Below are 20189 nucleotides of genomic sequence, written 5' to 3'. Positions count from 1 at the left end.
TGAGGAGGCGATATGTTGCTTCTTCACCACCTGATTTAAACCCATGAATGCTGTGCAATGCACACAATTGCTTCACGGTAGTATGGCAATTAGAGGTTTAAATCAGGTGTGGGGAGGCGACACTGTGCCTGGTGATCTTTGACTTCTCCTGTGTTGTTTAGGTAGATCTCCACCTTTTTAACGTTGCCTACCCGCCTTAGTGTATCTAGGCCTAATCTTGGATGCTGCCCTGTCAAGGGTCATCCTTCCCCCCTGAACAAGCTCCTGTCTCTTCGTTCTTATGTTTGGGCCTTATGGTCCTGAACCCACCCAACCATTTGCTTTTGCATAAGTGTTCTGGGGATAATTTTAGCCTCCTTCGGGGCAGTACTATGTAAACAGTGTCACTCCAGGCCATTGCAACTTAACATTCAGGCAGCATGGGACAAGCAGTCTGATTCTCTAGATTGAATCATACACCTGAACAACAAAACCAGGCTTGCCCTGGCATTGGGATTTCTATTCCAACGCTGGAATGGGGAATGTCTCTTCTCCTGAAGACCTGAAAGGTGCTTATGTCAGATGCCAGCCTGTCATACTGAATAGGCACTCCGAATGCCCTCTTGGTGCAAGAGACTTGGTCATCAGGGAAAGCTCGGATGCCAGTCAGTATCTTTTGAACTTAGGGCAATTCCGTTTGCTTTTCAGCTACAAGGTTATCAGACTAGAATTAAGCTGAATATTGCAATGGCAGTGGCTTACATCAAACAGGGGTTGGCACCAGAAGTTGTACAATTGTGGACCTAATTTTGGCTCGTGGACTGAACACTGTGCACATCCCAGGCGTGGAATATTGGCAGGTTTTCTTCCTCAGCTATCACCAATGTCTGAGTTCCAGAGAATTGTCTCTTCGCCAAGAGGTGTTTCAAGCTCTTTGTTGTGAGTGAGTGGGGGGGGGACACCAGATGCGAACCTCCTGTTGTCCAGGTTCAACAGCAGACTGGTTCATTGCCAGGACCTGATCTATATCTTTCCTCTTCTAAAGCATCTTCCCTGCATACTCCAAGGGCATTCCGAAGATTCTTCATTGCACTAAACTTGCCCAAAAGGACATATTGCTCGGACATACTGATACCCCTGGAAGACCCTCTGGGCCTTCCTTGATTTTCAGGTCTTGTGTCACTGGAGCTGGTACACCAGCCTACTTCATGGTCACTGGCTTTAATGGCCTTGTTACCCTGGCAGGTCATAAGGGACAGGGTGCAGTTGGATTTAGTCATTCCTATGCCCTTGAAAGTTAAGGGGTATACACACTGGTTGATTTTCTGGTGCAGTAGAAACCGGCCAACATTCGGCCTGTGTATACGGCAGAAGGCGGCTGTTCGGCCGGCTTCTGTCGAAGGGCACTGACCGGTGTGTTCTGGCGTGCAGGGGGGCTGCTTTCCCCCTGTCAGAACACAATAGCTTAACTGGGAAGATCGCTTTACTAACATCAGATAGTACAGAGGCTCCTCCCGAGCTCTTCAATTTTTTTTTCATTCAGCCTCCGTGTACCAGGCTTTAGGAAATCATCTTCTTGCAAAGTCTACCATAGCACCTTGAAGGTGTACTTTGCATGGTGTAAGTTTAGATAAATCCATCCTCGGAGGTACTCTGTGGGGCAAATCCTGTTTTTACTATCAACGGTAGCTTCATAACCCATGGTTTAAGACTATGATCCCCTGTCCTGTTAGGTACTCCAAGAAAAGTATTTAACAGGTAAGACAAATTCCTATTTTATTTACTCTTGCTACCATAAAAGATAGGTCTTGTTTCCAATTTGACAAAAATGAATTTGATTCATTAGATGCAGCGAGGATAGAAAGGTTTAGCCCGGGTTCGCACTACAATGGGCTGCGGATCGCACAGGAGCGCTGTGCGTCCCTGTTCCCCGTTTCAGGGACGAATCAGGTCCGATTCTATGCCTGAATTCGGCCCTGAAACTGAGCCAAAGACGCACAGCGTTTTTGTGCAGTGCGCTCCGCAGCCGCCCCGGAGATATGTGAACCGGCTCCATAGGGAGCCGGTCACATTCTCCTGCTATGCGAATTAGATGTGTGGAAACGCACATCTAATTCGCATAGGTGTGGACCCGCGCTCAATGCAACATTTCCTTAGTGTGTAGGAAACCAAATTTTTTGACCTAGAAAGAACATTTTAACTGTTTTTAAATAACATTTCTGCAGCTGTGTTTATTTACATTACATTATTTTTAGTCAAAACAGTATAAAGATTGTTTGCACTTGCACATACCCATTTCGTGTTTTTTTTTTTTTTTTTTTTTTTTTTTTTTTACCCCTTCCCCTTATTTTTATTAGCAGTGAGGTAAGTTGCTTGTGTAAGGCTTTCTGATTAATAGAGGTTTATACCTTGCCTATTGTTTTTCTTGACAAAGATTGCTGTAAAAAATTTAGGGGTCTGCAAGTGATGAAATATAGTTTTATGTGCCCTTCGCTTAATGCATGATTGAAGTTCTGTGTTAGCATATGAGTAGGAACAGTATTAGTCTCTATCCAGTGTTACATATACTTATATAAGCTTTTCTTCAATTAGATACAAATTTAGATAACTTGCTCCATTTAGATCGGTCACTATGGCAGTTAACCTAACTCATTCCACAACAGCTCAAAATACAGTTTATAATAAACATGTTCTGCATAAGATTTTTTTGGCTTTTCCAGGATTATTCGTGATAAAGGAGATCGGGAATGGATGTTCCTCTCTCCTCTCTGGGCAGCTTTCCTGACCACTTACCACAGTCCTGGGCTTCCCGGCAGAATGAACAGGGTAGCCGGGGAACCAATGTGAAGGGGGGGGGGTAGGGGGGCCTTCTGCCCAGCAATGCAAAACTGAGGGGGCTGCTGTGAAGCCTCCTGGATCACTTTTACATGAAAAGTATAAACGCTTGTAGTCTAGAACATTTTATATATGTATACTGGGCAACAAGCGGCTAAATGTATCCGGATCAAATGGGAACCTGGTGCAAAGATCATGTGTAAAAATGTTTGCGCCAACACCCTTCCTCTCCCAGGACACCACTCTACACCAGATGTGTGCAAAAAAAAGGACTTTTTAAGGCCCAACAGCTAATCATTGCAAGCTGCAGAGTGGTAGCATACCAAATCCCTGTTTTTACGTATACAAGTCCCTGAACCCAGAACAGATGTAATAGTACAAAATTACTCTTAAAGCAAAACTTTTTTTTATATTTTTATTTTTGATAAGCCCCATACACATGGGCCGAATGTCAGGTGGCATCGGCCGGTTCAAAAGATACCGTCCGACATTCCGCCCTTGTGTACTTCGGCCAGCTTCTGTTGAAGGGGCGTGACTGAAAAAGGTCAGTCGACTGGCTCTCGATTAGCCAATGGCTGAGAGCGCTGACTGGAGTGTTCTGGCGGGAGAGAGGATGTGGCGTCCCCCTGTCAGAACACAATAGCACAGCAGGGGAGATTCCCCTTTATTCCTATTGTGGTGACCACTTGATATTTGGGATTTTCTTTCACCTTCATTTTTGCTGATAACAATCACCAAGACAAATTAAGTGGGTTCATCTCCCTAATGAGTCTACAAGTGGCCCTGCTGCCACACATTGCACAGGCATGTTCTGCTGTTCCCTGGTAAATGATTTGCATCAGTGGCTGGACTGCATATATGTAGACAGGAAGTCGCTGCAAAGAGACTGCAGTAAGTCAGTAGCAGTGAAATGCAATAAAATTTTTAAAAAATTGATGAAGTATCTCATAAAAAAAAAAAACATAGAGGATGTTACTAGTTTGAACCTGTTTTTGACTACCAGTCTCTACTTTTGTTATGACTTTTGTTATGCCTTAAATCTAATAGATTGAAAAAACAGTGGTTCCAGATACAGTGCTTTAGCAAAGTAATTGTCATTCAGTTGAAGCCCATCTCTGGGCACCCCCCCCCCCATCCTTCTCACTCATTCATTAAAAAAAGTGCCTCTTTCGTAGCTGACTCGTGTCCTATGCTTGCGCCTTTTCCTCTTGTGTGGCTGGTGATCCAGTGCTCCTCTTTTTGATGTCACCACGCCACTATTGGAGTGTTCAGGATATGCATGTACTCCACCAGCCATCATCCTAATGTCCAAATCACCAGGCAGATACGTGGACACCCTAAGGACTTCCACTTTGAACGAGGAAGAGAGATGATGTGGAACCTGGCTTGTCATGATTGTAGATTTAATTGCATATTTGGGGCTTTTAGATTAGGAATTTTTAAAATTGTTGCAGTGATTACCTAGAGAGGAGATGTGGGATGTAGGGTTCCTGGTCAAAGCACAGTTTTAATGCTTTACATGTACTTTAACTCGCTACCATCTAAAGACTTGGGAGAGCCTGGAATTCCTATGACTGGCAATGTCAAAATGGCTACTTTAAGCCTGTTTAGAACTACTTTCTTTTTAAACAAAACTGCTAAAGAGTGGTTGTATGTCAAATAATGAACAAGGCAATATTTCCCACTTGCTATGCAGGTTAAATAAAAGCCAAATCCTGATCTCAATAAGGACCGTAGCTATGCTGTGCTGAAATCTGACTTTCATCTAAACTCAACTAATTCATTCTGGCTGACGTGCACTGCTCTCTACAAGCAGCCTGTAAACATCCAACTCTGTTATCTCCATTCTGTAGAGAAAAATTGTGTTCCATTGATTTCTGCACTCATTGGGAAAGCTACATGGTAGCAGCCAAGATTTGAAACTGTGCATTGATTCAGGCATTGCATGATCATGTTGACTCAGTTGCAGCTTCCTCCTGCTGTGTAGCTTCTTCCTGTTTCCACATTGATAGCGGGTCAGTTTCTGTCCTTCTATATCATAACTGAGATTTGCACGTCTAGCTAAACCTTTATTGTCCAGTAAGTTCATTTCGAACTGCAAATGTCTCCCAAGTAGTAATGTGCACTTATCTTAACCTTTCTAAAAGTAGATTTTTCCTTTTTATGGGAAATTAATGTGTGACAAATAATTAAAGAGGAAAGTGGCCTCTGCAATGTACCTAATCATAAAGGTGGCCTTATTTATAACGCAAGAAGTGATAGTTTAATGCAGCTGTGATTTTTTTTTTTTTAATTTTATTTTCTTTCTTTCTTTTTTCAAAATTTTACTTACAAACCATTTTTACTAAATACATTTGGAATAGTTTATGTACCAAGACTAGCAAAGCTCTTAGGGTTCTTAAGATGATGTACGCACACTCGCCTGTAATTTGGAGCAGTATGTTTAAACTTGCACTTTTGGTGGCATTTCTTTTGTTTTTTAGTAACATTATAGGACCAATGCTTACTGGTCATGTATACTGTATGTGTGTGTAATATTTTTTACAAAAAAGCACAAACTGCTTACTTGCCTTACCATATTTTATGTCTGAATGGAAATAACAGATCCCATTCCTGTACATCCTCTAACCTCTTGCTGCTCTATGCCATAGTTTTCTCTTCTAGTTCAACTTTATTCAATTAATCTTTACTGTCTTGCCTATTCGACAGCTGTGCCTCCCCAACATTTATGTATTTTAGGAATTTAAGGGTCTAAATGTTAAAAGCTTATTGTTATTCTGAGTTTATAATCTCTGTCGTGCTTTAATAATTTTTCCTTATGCCTGGGTAAGCCGCAAGTTGCACAATAATCACTCTCACAGCTTTGTAATCAATGCCCACAGTAATAGGATTCCTCTGGCCACTGGCAATTAATAAATTTGTGTCTTTAAAAAAAAAAAAAAAAAAAAAACACACTAGCAAGTCTGATCTGAAATACGACTGACTGGCTTTCCTCATTTGCATATTTATTGCAGTGGAAAAATTCTTGCCGAATGATTGATGTCAGCCCTGCCTCTTGAATTCCAAGCAGCACATTATTATGAAATGAAAAATGCCGGCCCTAGAGTTGATTAAAGTTGAAGACAGTGGAATCTGTGTTTTTTAAGATTATGGGAGAATTAAAGGCATATTTTAATGGATGTTGACAAGAAGTGAGCCAACAAAAGCAAAGCAAAGGATTTGCTTGAAAAGATTTAATCAGATGTGTTTCTTGGGGGATTAATTGCTGGGTATGACTGGTGCAATTGGTAGTCATCGTGGATTTAAATTATTATTGTTCTTGAGCTTACAGAAATGGAGGCTGGAAAAAAAGTAAAATATACACATATTCCTCTGGTGATATGTTACAAGTTATACCTATCCACATGAGTTTATTTTTTGTCTATTTTGTATTTAGGATAATTACATTTGTTTTTTTTGTGTGCTATTATTTTATGCTATTGTTTTTAACTTATCTTTTTTTTTCAATTTATATAGCATTTTATATTATGGACATTTTACAGTTTTTGATCAATCTGCAATTTGGTGAATGAAGATGAAAAACAATTTTTTGGGGTACACTACATTAACCCTAATTCATTAAAGTAGTTATAAACCACGCTTTGTTATTTTTGCCTACAGGTAAGCCTATGATAAGGCTTACCTGTAGGTAAAATGAATATCTCCTAAACGTGCACCACTTAGAAAACATTCACCCTGCATGCGCCTGCTGACGTCAACGGTGCATGCGCTCTGAAGGGCCAGCATACCGTGCCGGACCTACAAAGCTTCTTGCTGACACCAAGGGGTCCCGAGCATCTCGGCTCAGCCACTAACAGCGCTGGAGCCCGGGAACTCGGAAGTAGGGCCGGGGGAACATGTCAGTTCTCTCAGCAGTAACCGGGCGCTGCTGGAAGGGCTTTGTTCTAAGGTAAGTATTTCATAATGTGCTAGTATGCGATGCATACTAGCACATTATGCCATTGTCTTGCAGGTTTTTTTCAGCAGTTTACTACCGCTTGAAAGCTGCAGTACCGCTTAAGCCACCTTCAATAAACTTAAGGTATGCTCTAGTGGCCGCAGTCAATATTCTTATATGTAATCTTTACCATGCTGTAAGTGCTAGTCAGCGCATCTTAAAGTGTACTTAAACTATAAATATGGCAACTTGCTCATCCTTAACCACTTTAATACTGGACACTTTCACTCCCTTCCTTCCCAGGCCAATTTTCAGCTTTCAGCGCCTCTTGCACTTTCAATAAGAATTGCGCGGTCATGCAACACTGTACACAAATGAAATTTTTATAATTTTATTCACACAAATAGAGCTTTCTCTCATATGATTTTACTATTACATATATGGGGGACAGGTGTTTTTACTGTGTGGGGACAGTGTTTTGGGGACACTATTTTGGGAACATTGTGTTTTTACATTGTGTGGGGACACTGGGCCGGTGATCAGTGTGTAAAAAGCTGTAAAAAACAGCTCATACTCACTGACCACGGGCTGGCTGCAGCGATCTGCTCTCCTCTTCTCGCTGACAATTTCCGTGTGAGGAGAGGAGAGCCGATTACCTAGCAACCAGCTCCCTATTTACATCACATGATGGCTGTGATTGGACACAGCCGTCATGTGATCGGGAGGGCCAATCACGGAGCCCTCCTGCCAATCGGAGATGCGCCGTGTCCGGGTGACACAAGTGCATCGGGATCGCGCCACTGTGCGGGCACGCGCACGACCCCGCTCCTTCTGAGGGACATTCCTGAATGTCCACTCAGGAGGAAGCGCCCACCCAGCCTTATATGTGCAATGCCTGTGTGGGAGGTGGTTAAATATAGTGGTGGTGCATTAGATATCTTTTTAATTTCACTTTTTTCATCTGGTGATCTTTTCAGTAGAGCAGCCTATAGATTATGCAGTATTCTTTCCTTCCACCATTGGTGTTTTTTGTAATTCACAGAGATAGATGTATGTGTTTTAACTGATGAGCGTGCAACACAAGAATCCATCTATTCTCAAGATTTCTGTCTGGATGTACAGGTTTTTTGGACATACCAAACCGATATAGCAAAATGGCATATTCTCCTTTTCTTCACTCTTTTATGAAAAAGAGGCAAAGGATGGACCACTCTCACCATTTAAGAATAAAAGTGGCGGGCCCTCTGTTCCAAAACTTCCTTGAGAACAGGTTTATAATACTGTCCTCAGTCATTTTATGACCATGAATAATTGCCCACAGCTAAATTGTCACAGTACCTGTGGGAATTTATCTGTATAAACAAAAAAAAAATCTGTGGTTTTGTAAATTTTAAATTTTGTAAATAAAAATATATATAAAATATTTATTCCATGCAAACTCAAAGCCCACCTCTGGGCAACTGAAAAATGACCCGTTGTAATGGGGCTGTGCCTGTAATGCAAGTGGTAATGGCTTGTTTTGATCTAGAGCAGAGGTCTCTAACTCCAAAATTTCTAAACAAAGGGCTAGTTTACTGTGCTTCAGGTACTGTGGCCAGTGGGAGTGGAAAATACCCCAGCGACAGTGAGAGTAAAAACAATACATAGCACCTGTGGTCAGTAGGAGGAGGAATAGGGCCCCATTGTTGGTGTCAATGGAAGAAATAATGCTGCATTGTTGGTGTCAGTGGGAAGAATATTGCCCTATCGTTGGTGTCAATTGGCAGTATTACACCCCACTGTTGGTGTCAGTGGATGGAATGGTGTCTCCTCATTGGTGTTTGTGGAAAAAATAGTGCCTTGTATCAGTGGGAGGAATAGTGTCGGAGGGCTTGAAAAGGGCAAACAAAAGGCCACAGTTTGGAGACCTCTGACTAGGGGAACAAATCTTTTCCCCATTACTGTCTTCTGCCTTGTTCTGCACTCTCTCTGTGTGGTGATGGTTATATTTAGAGAGGCAGGGCTTTGCTTCCTCACATCAGAGTCTCCAGTAAGGAGAACGACAGCACAGTAGTGACATCACAAGATTGTACGCCAAATCTGGTGGGGCTAGCAGTCAGTAGCGGCATTGTCATATATATACTGCTATGAGGCTGTGAAGGTACAATCATTTTTAGAAACACATACCAAGAATTGAGCTGCTATTTTTTCAGTGGAATAGCAGACAAAAGGTAACATTTTTGGGATACAGCTTAGACACAAATAACCTTACTAAGTTTTACCTTTTACATAACAATTCTTAACTTTTTGCCTTTAGGTCCACGTTAACACATAACTGTTCGAGAGAGGGAAAGCCAACTGTGGGTCAGTTGCTGGAACCTAAAGCCACATCCCAAAATATAGAAAGAAGAAGCAAAGGGAATGCCCCCTGGGACTTTATGGGCAAAGCTTGAAAGCCATAAAATAAGTAAAGTAGTATAATAAAAGTACAAATTTTATTGATAAAATCGTCTATTAATAGACAAAGGTAACACATTTACTATACATAAGTGGTAATCATATATGAAAAATACACAGCTAGATTCTATAGTACAGGGTTGATCTCACATTATTGCCCCGTACATACGGTCGGATTTTCCGACATAAAATGTTCAATGGGAACTTGTTGTCAGAAATTCTGACCGTGTGTAGGCTCCATCGGACATTTTCCATCGGAATTTCCGTGTCACAAAATTTGAGATCTGGATCTCAAATTTTCCGACAACAAAATCCGTTGTTGTAAATTCCAATCGTGTGTACACAATTCCGACACAAAGTTCCACACATGCTCGGAATCAAGCAGAAGAGCCGCACTGTCTATTGAACTTCATATTTCTCGGCTCGTCGTACGCGTTGTACATTACCGCGTTCTTGACGTTCGGATTTTCCGACAAGACCGTGTGTATGCAAGACAAGTTTGAGCCAATATCCGTCGGAAAAAATCCATGGATATTGTTGTCGGAATGTCCGATCGTGTGTACGGGGCATAAGAGGCCATAACCGCAGGAGAAAATCCCGGGATTTTCTTCTTCGGTTATGGCCTCTTACTGTGGTATCAACCGTGTGCTATAGAATCTAGCTGTGTATTTTTCATATATAATTACCACTTATGTATAGTAAATGTGTTACCTTTATCTATTGTTAGACGATTTTTTTATCAATAAAATTTGTACTTTTATTATACTACTTTACTTATTTTCTGGCTTTCAACCTTTGGCCATAAAGTCCCAGGGGGCGTTCCCTTTCTTCTTACGTTAACACTTATCAGTATCTTTTCAGCAATTTATAAATGCACACATTTGCTTTGTTGTAGTGAAAGACCTGTATATGAAATACATGTTCATCAATAAAAATAATAAACCAAAAACAAGTATGTAATATCATGAACACATGCAAAAAAAGAAAATTTTTACTGTCCATTTTTAAAGGACACATTTTATTTATTTCTTCCTTTTTTATGTGACATGGGAGGACCATCTTATAATGACGCATTTAAGTTACCACTAACTATAATTTAAATTATGAAGTAAAATCAGCTTAAAATTTTAATAATTATTATTAGGGGTGGAGGTTTTTAAAGTGGTTTGGGATAGGAAGAGGGTAGCCTCTAGAGTCAATAATAATGAGTAGAGAATGTAAAAAGAGTTGTCATCCAGAAACTTAGAGATAAAGGGATCGGGAGTCAGGCCTGGTTGGGGACTAGGCTCCCGATCCCTTTACCCCTCGTTTGGGATAGGAAGATATTTAACTATTATGCATGAGAAGGGAATGATTATGAGGAAAAAGAGATGACAAGGCATGTATGATAGGGGTGCATTTAAAATACAGTAGGTATTTAGTGTAAATTAGATTGTGGTCAAATACAAATTATATTTTGTGTTTTTAATCCACAGTATTTCCACAAAATACGTTATTTATCCGCATTATCATATTTATTACATTATAATTTTTTTCAAGGTTATAAAGCATTGAAGGAGTTGATGAGATCTTTGGTCCAGTTGCAAGATGAGCTGCTTTTCCAGTTTCCAGAAACCCGCTACCTAATAGATGGAAAAAAGTGCAATGCAGACAGGTAAAGAACTTTTGTGAAAGTATTTCTCCTCTTTGTAATGCAGGCTGGGGTACCTTCAGTGCAGTGCTCGGGGAAGTCTTCTTTTCTACTATCATTTTAGAAGGGGCTCATGTCTGTTTATTTTAACTTGCAAATCAAGTTCAGCCAGTGAGCCAGAACTTATTCACTGGCTATCAAAAAGCTGAGTGAGCAGCATTCTGCCTTACTGTGTCTTATTGTATTACTAACTGTGTGTAGACCCTGACAAATCAGCCATTGTTGCCCATAATTGTGAACCAAGGCCATTTTTTGTTTACTATTCTTTAAAATAAGTGTAGAGAAAAATGTCCACAATTGCAGACCTCATTTTCTGAAAGCATTTGTTTTACAAGCAATCCGTTCTCTCACTAAGATATGGTGGATGCATGCAGCAAGGAGGTGACATGTCACTGTAACACACAGGTTGGCAATGACTTTTGCTGGTGACCACAGTACCCAGGCATGGGAATACCTTTTAATTTCTTTTTCACTTGAGTACTTATGGGGTGACATGATTGCCTGCTAGGTGGTGAAACTTTTGAGAAACATCTTCATTTCTAATTGGAATACGACTACCTAAAGGCATACCAGGCATACCAGTCACACCAGGCGCTAAAAAAAAAGCATTTTTTAAGGCTGGGTGTTTAGCTTGTATAGACTATAAAAATGTTTGGGTGCCTGGGAAGTACAGGTGCAGCAATACAGTCAGCAAAAAGCAGCCTGTATAGGTCAACGATAGACTAAAATCCTGCGGCTGGTGTGGCGCTTGCGGTCCTGAATGGATACAGTCCTTAGGGCAGATACAGATCAAAACAATTTCCAGCTGTGTAAAGCTTCTGCATATTTTAGCCTGGCGTTGATTTTAAAGGGCTGCTTGCAGCAGGCTACACACAACTCCGGTGCCTCCCAAGCGTACCAAAAACACATTAGGCTATATATGAGCCAAACTGCCTGTGTACATGAGCACTTAATGTACAGTAAGCATGCAGCCTCTGTTCATTTTGGGAAGATGCAGTTTGGAAGGCAACTGTTTTTTAAAGTATAATTAAAGAGAAGAATAAAAATTAATGTAGCTTGCTAGTCATGTAGTGGCTACCTTAGTTTTTTTTTTTTTTTTTTACAGGTTAAGGTTATTTTCAGCAAATACAGAAAATACCTGACAACTTAAAAAGGCCATAAATGGTTTGAACCTGTGGTTGTAGGAAAGAAATTCAGTCGGTGTATGGCTGGCCTTATGCAGTGTCATTCCCTGTGAGCTGGACAGAAAGAAGTACAATCTTTTCTTCTCTTATACTAATCCCATCATCCTCTTTGTATTGGAGATGAATAAAGATAGATATGTGTGAAGTCGGGCCTGGGTGGAAACCATGTATTTTTTTGCCAAAAAAAGGTGCCTATAGATATGGTGTTCCTGATCAAGCAAAAAATGAATGTCTACAAGTAGAGTTTCACCAATACCATTTTTTTTTCGGCGAGTACTTTGATACTGATACTTTGTGGTGCGATTTGTGTCAATACAAAGAAAATTAGTAGATATCGTACTGCAAAGAATCCCATGTGATTTCTGTGTGTATGTGTAGAGACGGATTAAAGCGCCATATAGTCAGTTTAAACCATGTTAAAACTTGCAGTACATATTTGGTAGAAAATCAGGGCTGCTGGAGGTGCTCACAGGGCTGGAGGAGAAAGTCAGGGACCCCGGGAGTAGAGCAGAAGCGATGTCCACTTGGAGACAGACTGCCTCTACATCTCCTCCAGCCCTGTGAGCTCCTTCAGCGGCCCTGATTTGCTACCAAATATTTACTGTGAGTTCTAAACTGCCCACTAGATGGTGCTTTAATCCCTTTCTACACACATACACACACTGTGGAAAATCGAATGCGATTCGGAAAGGAATCGTACAGCATTCCTGTTCAAATCACATGCGACTCTTTCCAGTGCAATTTGCAGCCATTCGTTTTGTATTGATACAAATCGCACCGCAAAGTATCGGTATCTGCAGCATTAGGGCGAGTACCGATACTCGCTCATATGCCTGGTATCAGTGCATCTCTATTTACAAGCTATCCACAGACAGTGCTTTTGGGACGACAGGTAAAAAACCTTGTCCAATTAATTTTTGCTTTTCCCCTGTTAAGCCACTGCACTTCCCTGACTTCAACCTTAGGCTAAACATGAAAATTTTGACGATCTGCCCGACCGGCAGCACTCTGTTTACAGACAGCTATAGACATGAATTGTGGATTGCATTAAAGCTGGGTACACACGGACCAAAAATTGTCCGAAAGTGTTTGGTTCGACAGGAACTGGATGATTTTCAGCTCACATGTACAACTCCTCATCAGACAGATGCCAGTCTCATGACTGACTGTCTTCTGTTGAACCAGCATGCTAGAAAACCATCATCTGATCAGCCAATGGCTGCGAGCACTAATCACTGTTCGGGCGGGGGCAGTTCTCCTATTAGAATACAATAGCTCAGTCAGGAGATCGCTGCACTAACATTGGATGTGTTAGTACGGCGATCTGAGTACGGCCGATGAGGTGAGCGGGAAAAAAACCTCCCGTGTGTACCCAGCATTAGAGACATACCCTGTTATCTGTCCAGTTACACTTATTCAGAAACTGCTGACAGCTATGCAGGCAATGCTCTAAACCATTATACTTTCTCTCTAAGCACTTTTATTGTAAGACAGATATGGCTTTTGTGCGCATTGTGTGTACCTTTTTATATATGTAAAACATTTTAAATTGTAAATGCTTTCTAACATTACTTTGTATGCAGTGATGAGGAAATCCCCAGCGATGAGGAAGAAATGGAAAAAAGCGATTCGGAAACCCTAAAGAATAAAGGTGCTCCCAAACGGAAGCTAAATATTAGTGAATATCCTGAGTTCATGGCAAAACGATTTGCAGACTTTAGATCCTACAGAAACACCACGTTACAGAAGTGGCATGACAAGACAAAACTCTCTGGTAAAATAAGCAAGGTGAGTGTCTTTGTAATTGCCCCTTTAAAGAGAACCAGAACTGTGGAAGCTGTGTCCAAAAATGGCAAGCTGAGGACAAAAGACTAGTTATCAATATTCCCCGTGGGCCGCCTGCAGCTGTTCTTTATCCCAATACTGCCTTACCATACCTTGTTCCACATTGTGTCTCTGTGTGGAGACGACCTTCTGGTAGAAGCAGTGTTTGCTTCCTCCTGTGAGAGCTGCCCCCCTGATGATTGGTGGTCAGATAACTGATGGAGAAATAATCAAGAAGCAGATTAAGAGGTTCAGAAAGCACAGATCCACAGAATGAATAAAAGCAAAAGCGGGAAGATTTTTGTCTGCAGGTCCTCCAGTACAGCTTGCTCTTTAGCAATCAGAGAAATGAACAGCCCAGTAATGACCTCACACTCCATATCTTGAAAGGCTAGCAGTCAAAAGTCAAGTGCCTTAGTTGATCTCCTACTGCATATACAAAGCTATTAGGCAAATATGAAGGCCCACAGCAGCCAGGTTTTATGTGTCAATATGTATCTTCAGGTTTTTGTTTTTATTTTTTAAAGGTGTACACTGCTTTCTTAGAAATATCTCAGTACAGGGTTCAAATGGCATAATTTGCTTATGCTTATGTTTTCCAGGGTCTCGGTAGTGGCTCAGATCGATCCATAATGCTGCAAATAGAGCAGATCATGATGGACAAAGAAAGATTACTGAGGCGCACACAGACAAGACGTTCACTTTATAGGATATTGGGAAAATCTGAGCCAGATTCCCCTTTGCCAGAGCATGTTCCTGATGAAGCAATGGTAATTAAATTACATCTATCTTGACTAACATGGGTTTCACTCTTAAGGTCCATGCACACTGGCTTAAAAAAATGCTGCTTCTACAGGCATTTTTTGTTTTTCCTGTAGAAGCAGCTCAATGCTATCCTATGTGTCAGTGCACAGGATGGTTAGAGGCATATTTTGAGCTCTGCGATTAGAGGCAGGAAAGAAAAAACCTTCTGGTTTGTATTTCTGATTGGAGCTTTCTGGCAGAAAAAGTCCTAAACTTGCCTAAAATGTGTGCAAAGGAGTGATTTTTTTCTCTGCCAAGGGAACTGGTGTATTTTTAAGCCCAGTGTGCATGGAGCCTAAGAATACTGATGTATGAATCAGAAGACATCATGTAACAAAATCTCATATTGACTGACCTGTCAGTTTTCTTCTGAACAGAAGCTGCAATTAAACTTGGTTCCACATTTGTTCCAGTATAATAGTGCTTTTATGAGTGTTGTTGTACCAGAATGGAGAGACTTTATATGATATTGTCTAAATACCTCAATGCACATGTATCAGTTCTCAAAAGCCTAAAATACAGTATTTCACTCCTGTGCATAACTTGTTAAAAATATTATTAAGATTTGGTGTCTGTTGACTAAAGCTTTTATTGCATTGATGTGTTGAATTTTGATTGCGTTATGTAGAAGTCTCATAACATGGTTTCTGCTAAAAATATGAGGTCTCTACTAAGAAGTTCTTGATTACTATTAGTGAATAGTGATCAAATGGCACATGCTTAAAGCAGTTTTTTGTATTACATTGTCTTGTGCATGATAGTGTGATTAAATCATAGCAGGGCAAATCTTTGCTCGCATTTTCTTAAACACAAGTAAAATCATGATGAAATGTTTTTTATGTTGGTAATGGTTTAATCCATTTTCCAAGAAGACCTACAGGTATAGTGGTCCCTGTCAACATGGTATGAGATATTTTCTACCAACAGGAGATAAAAATGGCAGTTCCTATACTTGCCACGTGCCATGGCAATGCAGGTTTCTCTACCAGTGGCAAGTTTTTACTAGAAAGTCTTTGCATCTTAGGCCTTTTTTACACAGGTGTACTTAAACGTATGTCTGTGCAAGGGCTGTGTTTTCCTGCCTAGGGATACACCGGTATTCCGTGTATCCCTGGGCAGGCGGTCCCATTCATGTCAGTTGGGATGCAGCGGCTGCATGGACACAGCCGCTGCTCCCAATATGACAGCCATGCAATTGTGAAAGTGACATAAATGAGACTGCTTGCACGGGGATGCACGGAACACCTGTGCATCCTCGTGAGGGCAAAAAGGGCCCTTGCGTGCGCGTATGCTTAAGTACATCCATGTGAACCAGGCCTTAGTTAGGAGAGACTGAACCTGGCTTTATCCAAGCTTGGTACATTTGTAAAATATTTCTGTGTGCAAAAGAGGGTGGCTTTTGGCTGCCAAGGTGAAGGAGTGCAGAATCCCTATGAAGCAATTTTCTATATAAGGCGGTTCTGTCTGAATCACATTCACATCAATGAATTTTACTGTCAAAAACCAACATTTATTATTCTTGTTAATATTTTACAGAATGTCCAGGTAGAGGAAAAATCTAATGCTCAGGGTAAAGAATTTGATGAAGAAATTTTTGATGATGATGATTTCTATCACCAGGTAAATTTTAACCTTGAAGTTCCAAACGTTTTGTTAAAATAATCATATCTTAATTTTTTTTTTTTTTTTTTTTACATAAAACATAGTGTTTGGTGCATTGTACGTTTGTTAACTGGTACTTAAGCCTAGGCATAGAAAAACAAATAATGGGGAAACGTTTGGCTGTCTGATCATTCTGTGATCTGCCACTGTCATGTACACATCTTTTGTATGATGTTAGCCAATTCTTTTCCTTCCACAAAGGACCGGGTTGGTTGTTTAGAGATTTTTCAACAATGTAACAACACTGGTAATTTAGTGTGGTTGTAAAATAGAATGATTTGAGGAGTGTGTATTATGAACACCCTACCGCATGTTTTTTCTTGTATGTGCCCTTGCTTACATCGTCTACTAGGGGATAGCTGACATAAATTGGAACTATTACCATTGAAGTCAGATGAATCTCATATAAGCAAAGGTCCTTTAGCATTCAGTTTTATCATCTATTATTACATAACAATTCCGTAAATGTTCTGTCTGTCATGGCATACCCAAGATAGCGTACAGCCGTGGAATGCTTCCCTATACCATCCTAACTAGGTGTGTGATGTTTATTATTGTTAAAACTGAACTTCAGCAATTTTACTTGCAGAAGGATTTATATTTCTGGAAGTCCAGTCCTGAGATGTACACAGCCTCTCGTAGCAAGCCAGGATAACCAATTCAGCAACACAGGTGTTATCCTTCCTCTTGCCTGTGACTGGACAGTGAAAGGGGAACCAGCAGACTGATAAGCTTAGTTCTGTCACTCCACTCTGTCCTCCTATCAGCATGACCATTGTAAGCACAAATAGAGCTTTCTTTTGGGGGTATTTGATCATCTCTGCGGTTTTTATTTTTTGCTCTATAAACAAAAAAAGAGCGACAATTTTGAAAAAACGCAATTTTTTTAACTTTTTGCTATAATAAATATCCCCCTAAAATATTGGTTTGCGTAAAAGTTTTAGCTTCCACAAAATAAGGGAAAAGTTTTATGGCATTTTTATTATTAATTTTTTTTTACTAGCAATGGCGGCGATCTGCAATTTTTAACGGGACTGCGACATGGCGGACACATCGGACAATTTTGACACATTTTTCGGACCACTGACCTTTCTATAGCGATCGGTGCTATAAAAATGCATTGATTACTGTAAAAATGTCATTGGCAGGGAAGGGGTTAACACTAGGGGGCGATCAAGGGGTTAATTGTGTACCCTAGTGTGTGTTCTAACCTAGTGGCCACAGAGCGTCTGTGAAAGTCAGGTACTTTACACTGCTATCATTAAAAAAAAAAAAAAAATACATATTTTAACAAGCTGTATTGTTTTGCCTTTTACATCCACCCGAAGTTCAGATTTAAAGTGATTTGTACAGGGTTTTTTTTTTTTTTTTTTAATAACAACAGTGTTAATTTTGGCAGCAAATCTCGATTTAGTTTTTGTCTTAGTCTTAGGACTAATATGGCATTTTAGTTTTAGTCCCATTTTAGTCTCTGCAATTGTTTTAGTTTTAGTCGTATTTAGTCGACTAAATCTCCAGTACATTTTAGTCGACTAAAATCATTTTAGTCATCTAATATCTAATGGGTGTAGCTAAATTGTAATGCATTATTTAAGCATTTCTCTACAATTTCCAAACTCATTATATACTGCTGGAGTGAAAAATTGAATATGTTATTATTTATGTTATTGAGGTATGAACATGCACTACAGACCAGTGTTAATTTTGACGTCAAATTTCAATTTAGTCTTAGTCTTTTGACTAAAATGCCATTTTAGTTTTAGTCCCAATTTATTCTTTTGACTAAAATGCCGTTTTAGTCATCTCAGTTGTTTTAGTCGTATTTTAGTTGACTAAAATGGTATTAAGTTAGTCGACTAAAATGTTTTAGTCGACAAAATTAACACTAAATAACAAACATATTATACTTTCCTCCTCTGTGCGAAGGGTTTTTCACACAGAGTGGTCCCGATCCTCCTTTTCTGGGGTCCCCCCGTGGTGCTCCTCGCTTCTCTTCTCGAGTGCCCCCACGGAGAGCCGCTTTCCATGGGGGTACTCGTGCAGGTGTGCTCCCGAGTCCTGCTGCTGCATCCATTGACACAGACAGCAGGACCCGGCCCTGCCTCCCGGCTCCTGTGTCACTGAATTTGATTGACAGCAGCGGGAGCCAGTGGCTCCCGCTGCTGTCAATCTATCCAATTGAGGACCCGAGACAGCGGCTGGAGCTGCTTTGCTCGTCCCTGTCGCTGGAACAATTGGGTTTGGGTAAGAAAAGGTTTTTCACCTTAATGCATCGTATGCATTAAGGTGAAAAACCGTGAGGGTTTACAACCCCTTCAATCATTGCACCGTAAATACATTTTTGGGGGGAATCAAATAATAAAAGGAGGGAGGAGGAATATTATCTTGGGTCTTGAAAAGTGGGTTGCATAATACTTTTATTGAGTAACAGCACTTCTAATGTGTAAAGCATGGTCCTGGCTTTACCATTTTTATGTGGTTTATTTTGGTTTTACCTGAAGTTCTTTTAATTGCTGAAATAAAGAATGGAAGTTTGATGACAATTCTTTGGAAGTGAAGGAATGCAACACAAAACATAGGAATTGTTGGCAATAGCAACTGGTCAGATTTCACTTTTTGAGTTTATGGAAAATATGTTTAGGGTGGCTTCTCTATGGAAGAGCAGCGGAGTCACCCTTGGGCAACAGCATTGTCTGGAGAGGGTAGTGTTAAGACAAATCAGTACATGTAGATGGACTTTACATAAGTGACTAACAAATTTAAGCCTAATGCCGCGTACACACGGTCGGACTTTTCGTCTACAAAAGTCCGACAGCCTGTCCGACAGACTTCCGGCGGACTTCCGGCGGACTTTCGGCGGACTTGCAGCAGACTTTCTAACGAACGGACTTGCCTACACACGACCACACAAAAGTCCGACGGATTCGTACGTGATGACGTACACCGGACTAAAATAAGGAAGTTCATAGCCAGTAGCCAATAGCTGCCCTAGCATGGGTTTTTGTCCGTCGGACTAGCACACAGACGAGCGGATTTCGGGGTCCGTCGTAGTTACGACGTAAAGATTTGAAGCATGTTTCAAATCTAAAGTCCGTCGGATTTGAGGCTGAAAAAGTCTGCTGAAAGTCCGGAGAAGCCCACACACGATCGGATTACCAGCCAGCTTTAGTCCGTCGGCGTCCGTTGGACTTTTGTAGATGAAAAGTCCGACCGTGTGTACGCGGCATAACTCTAGCTAACATCTTTTAAGCATTTACAGAAATGTTTTTTTTTTCTCTTGGGATAAAAGTTTTAACTAAATTAATAAAAGCTGATTATTGTAAGCACCCCTGTTTGTGTTAAATGGTTTGTGTCAACCCTCTAACTTCCACTTTTGCTGCACAGCTTGGTCTGTTAAAGGAAGTTAAAAAAAATGCAGGAGCAACAGGTGAAAACCGAATTTACAGGAAAGACTCAGACACACAAAGATTGCTTTGTCAATGCTAGTGACATACTGCATCATATGTCATTTTTAAAATATTTCTTTTAGTACCACTTTAAGAGTTTGGTAGTGTAGGGAAGGCTTAGAACCTTGGTAAAGTTGTGATTTGTTGGAGAGATTTCCCCTCACTTCCTGTTTTGATCTCCACTTAATAGTGAGCAGACACACGCAAAATGGGACAAAGCCAAATCATGCCATACTACTCAAAATTTCCCAAAAAACAAATGATGTTATCATTCTTCGTGTCTCCATTACAGGGATTTTGCTTACTTTATGTCCTGATTACCACTTAGAAAATAAACAACTAGTCTTCTAAAAAAAATCTAACTACTTTCAGCTCTAAAGTTGGAATTTATC

General features: G+C 40.5%; 1 protein-coding gene across 1 annotated transcript in view; it reads left to right on the top strand.

Moving 5' to 3' along the window:
• Window positions 1–20189, top strand: part of AATF (apoptosis antagonizing transcription factor) — a 190960-nt gene that overhangs the window by 70036 nt on the left and 100735 nt on the right. The window contains exons 4-7 of the mRNA XM_073614142.1: window positions 10727–10841; window positions 13645–13849; window positions 14488–14655; window positions 16226–16309. Coding sequence (XP_073470243.1) covers window positions 10727–10841; window positions 13645–13849; window positions 14488–14655; window positions 16226–16309 — 572 coding nt within the window. The remainder of the gene's footprint in view (window positions 1–10726; window positions 10842–13644; window positions 13850–14487; window positions 14656–16225; window positions 16310–20189) is intronic.

This window comes from Aquarana catesbeiana, linkage group LG02, assembly GCF_042186555.1.
Source record: "Aquarana catesbeiana isolate 2022-GZ linkage group LG02, ASM4218655v1, whole genome shotgun sequence".
Taxonomy (NCBI): domain Eukaryota; kingdom Metazoa; phylum Chordata; class Amphibia; order Anura; family Ranidae; genus Aquarana; species Aquarana catesbeiana.
Note: the sequence above shows the minus strand (reverse complement) of the source record. Positions and strands in the feature narration are given on the sequence as shown.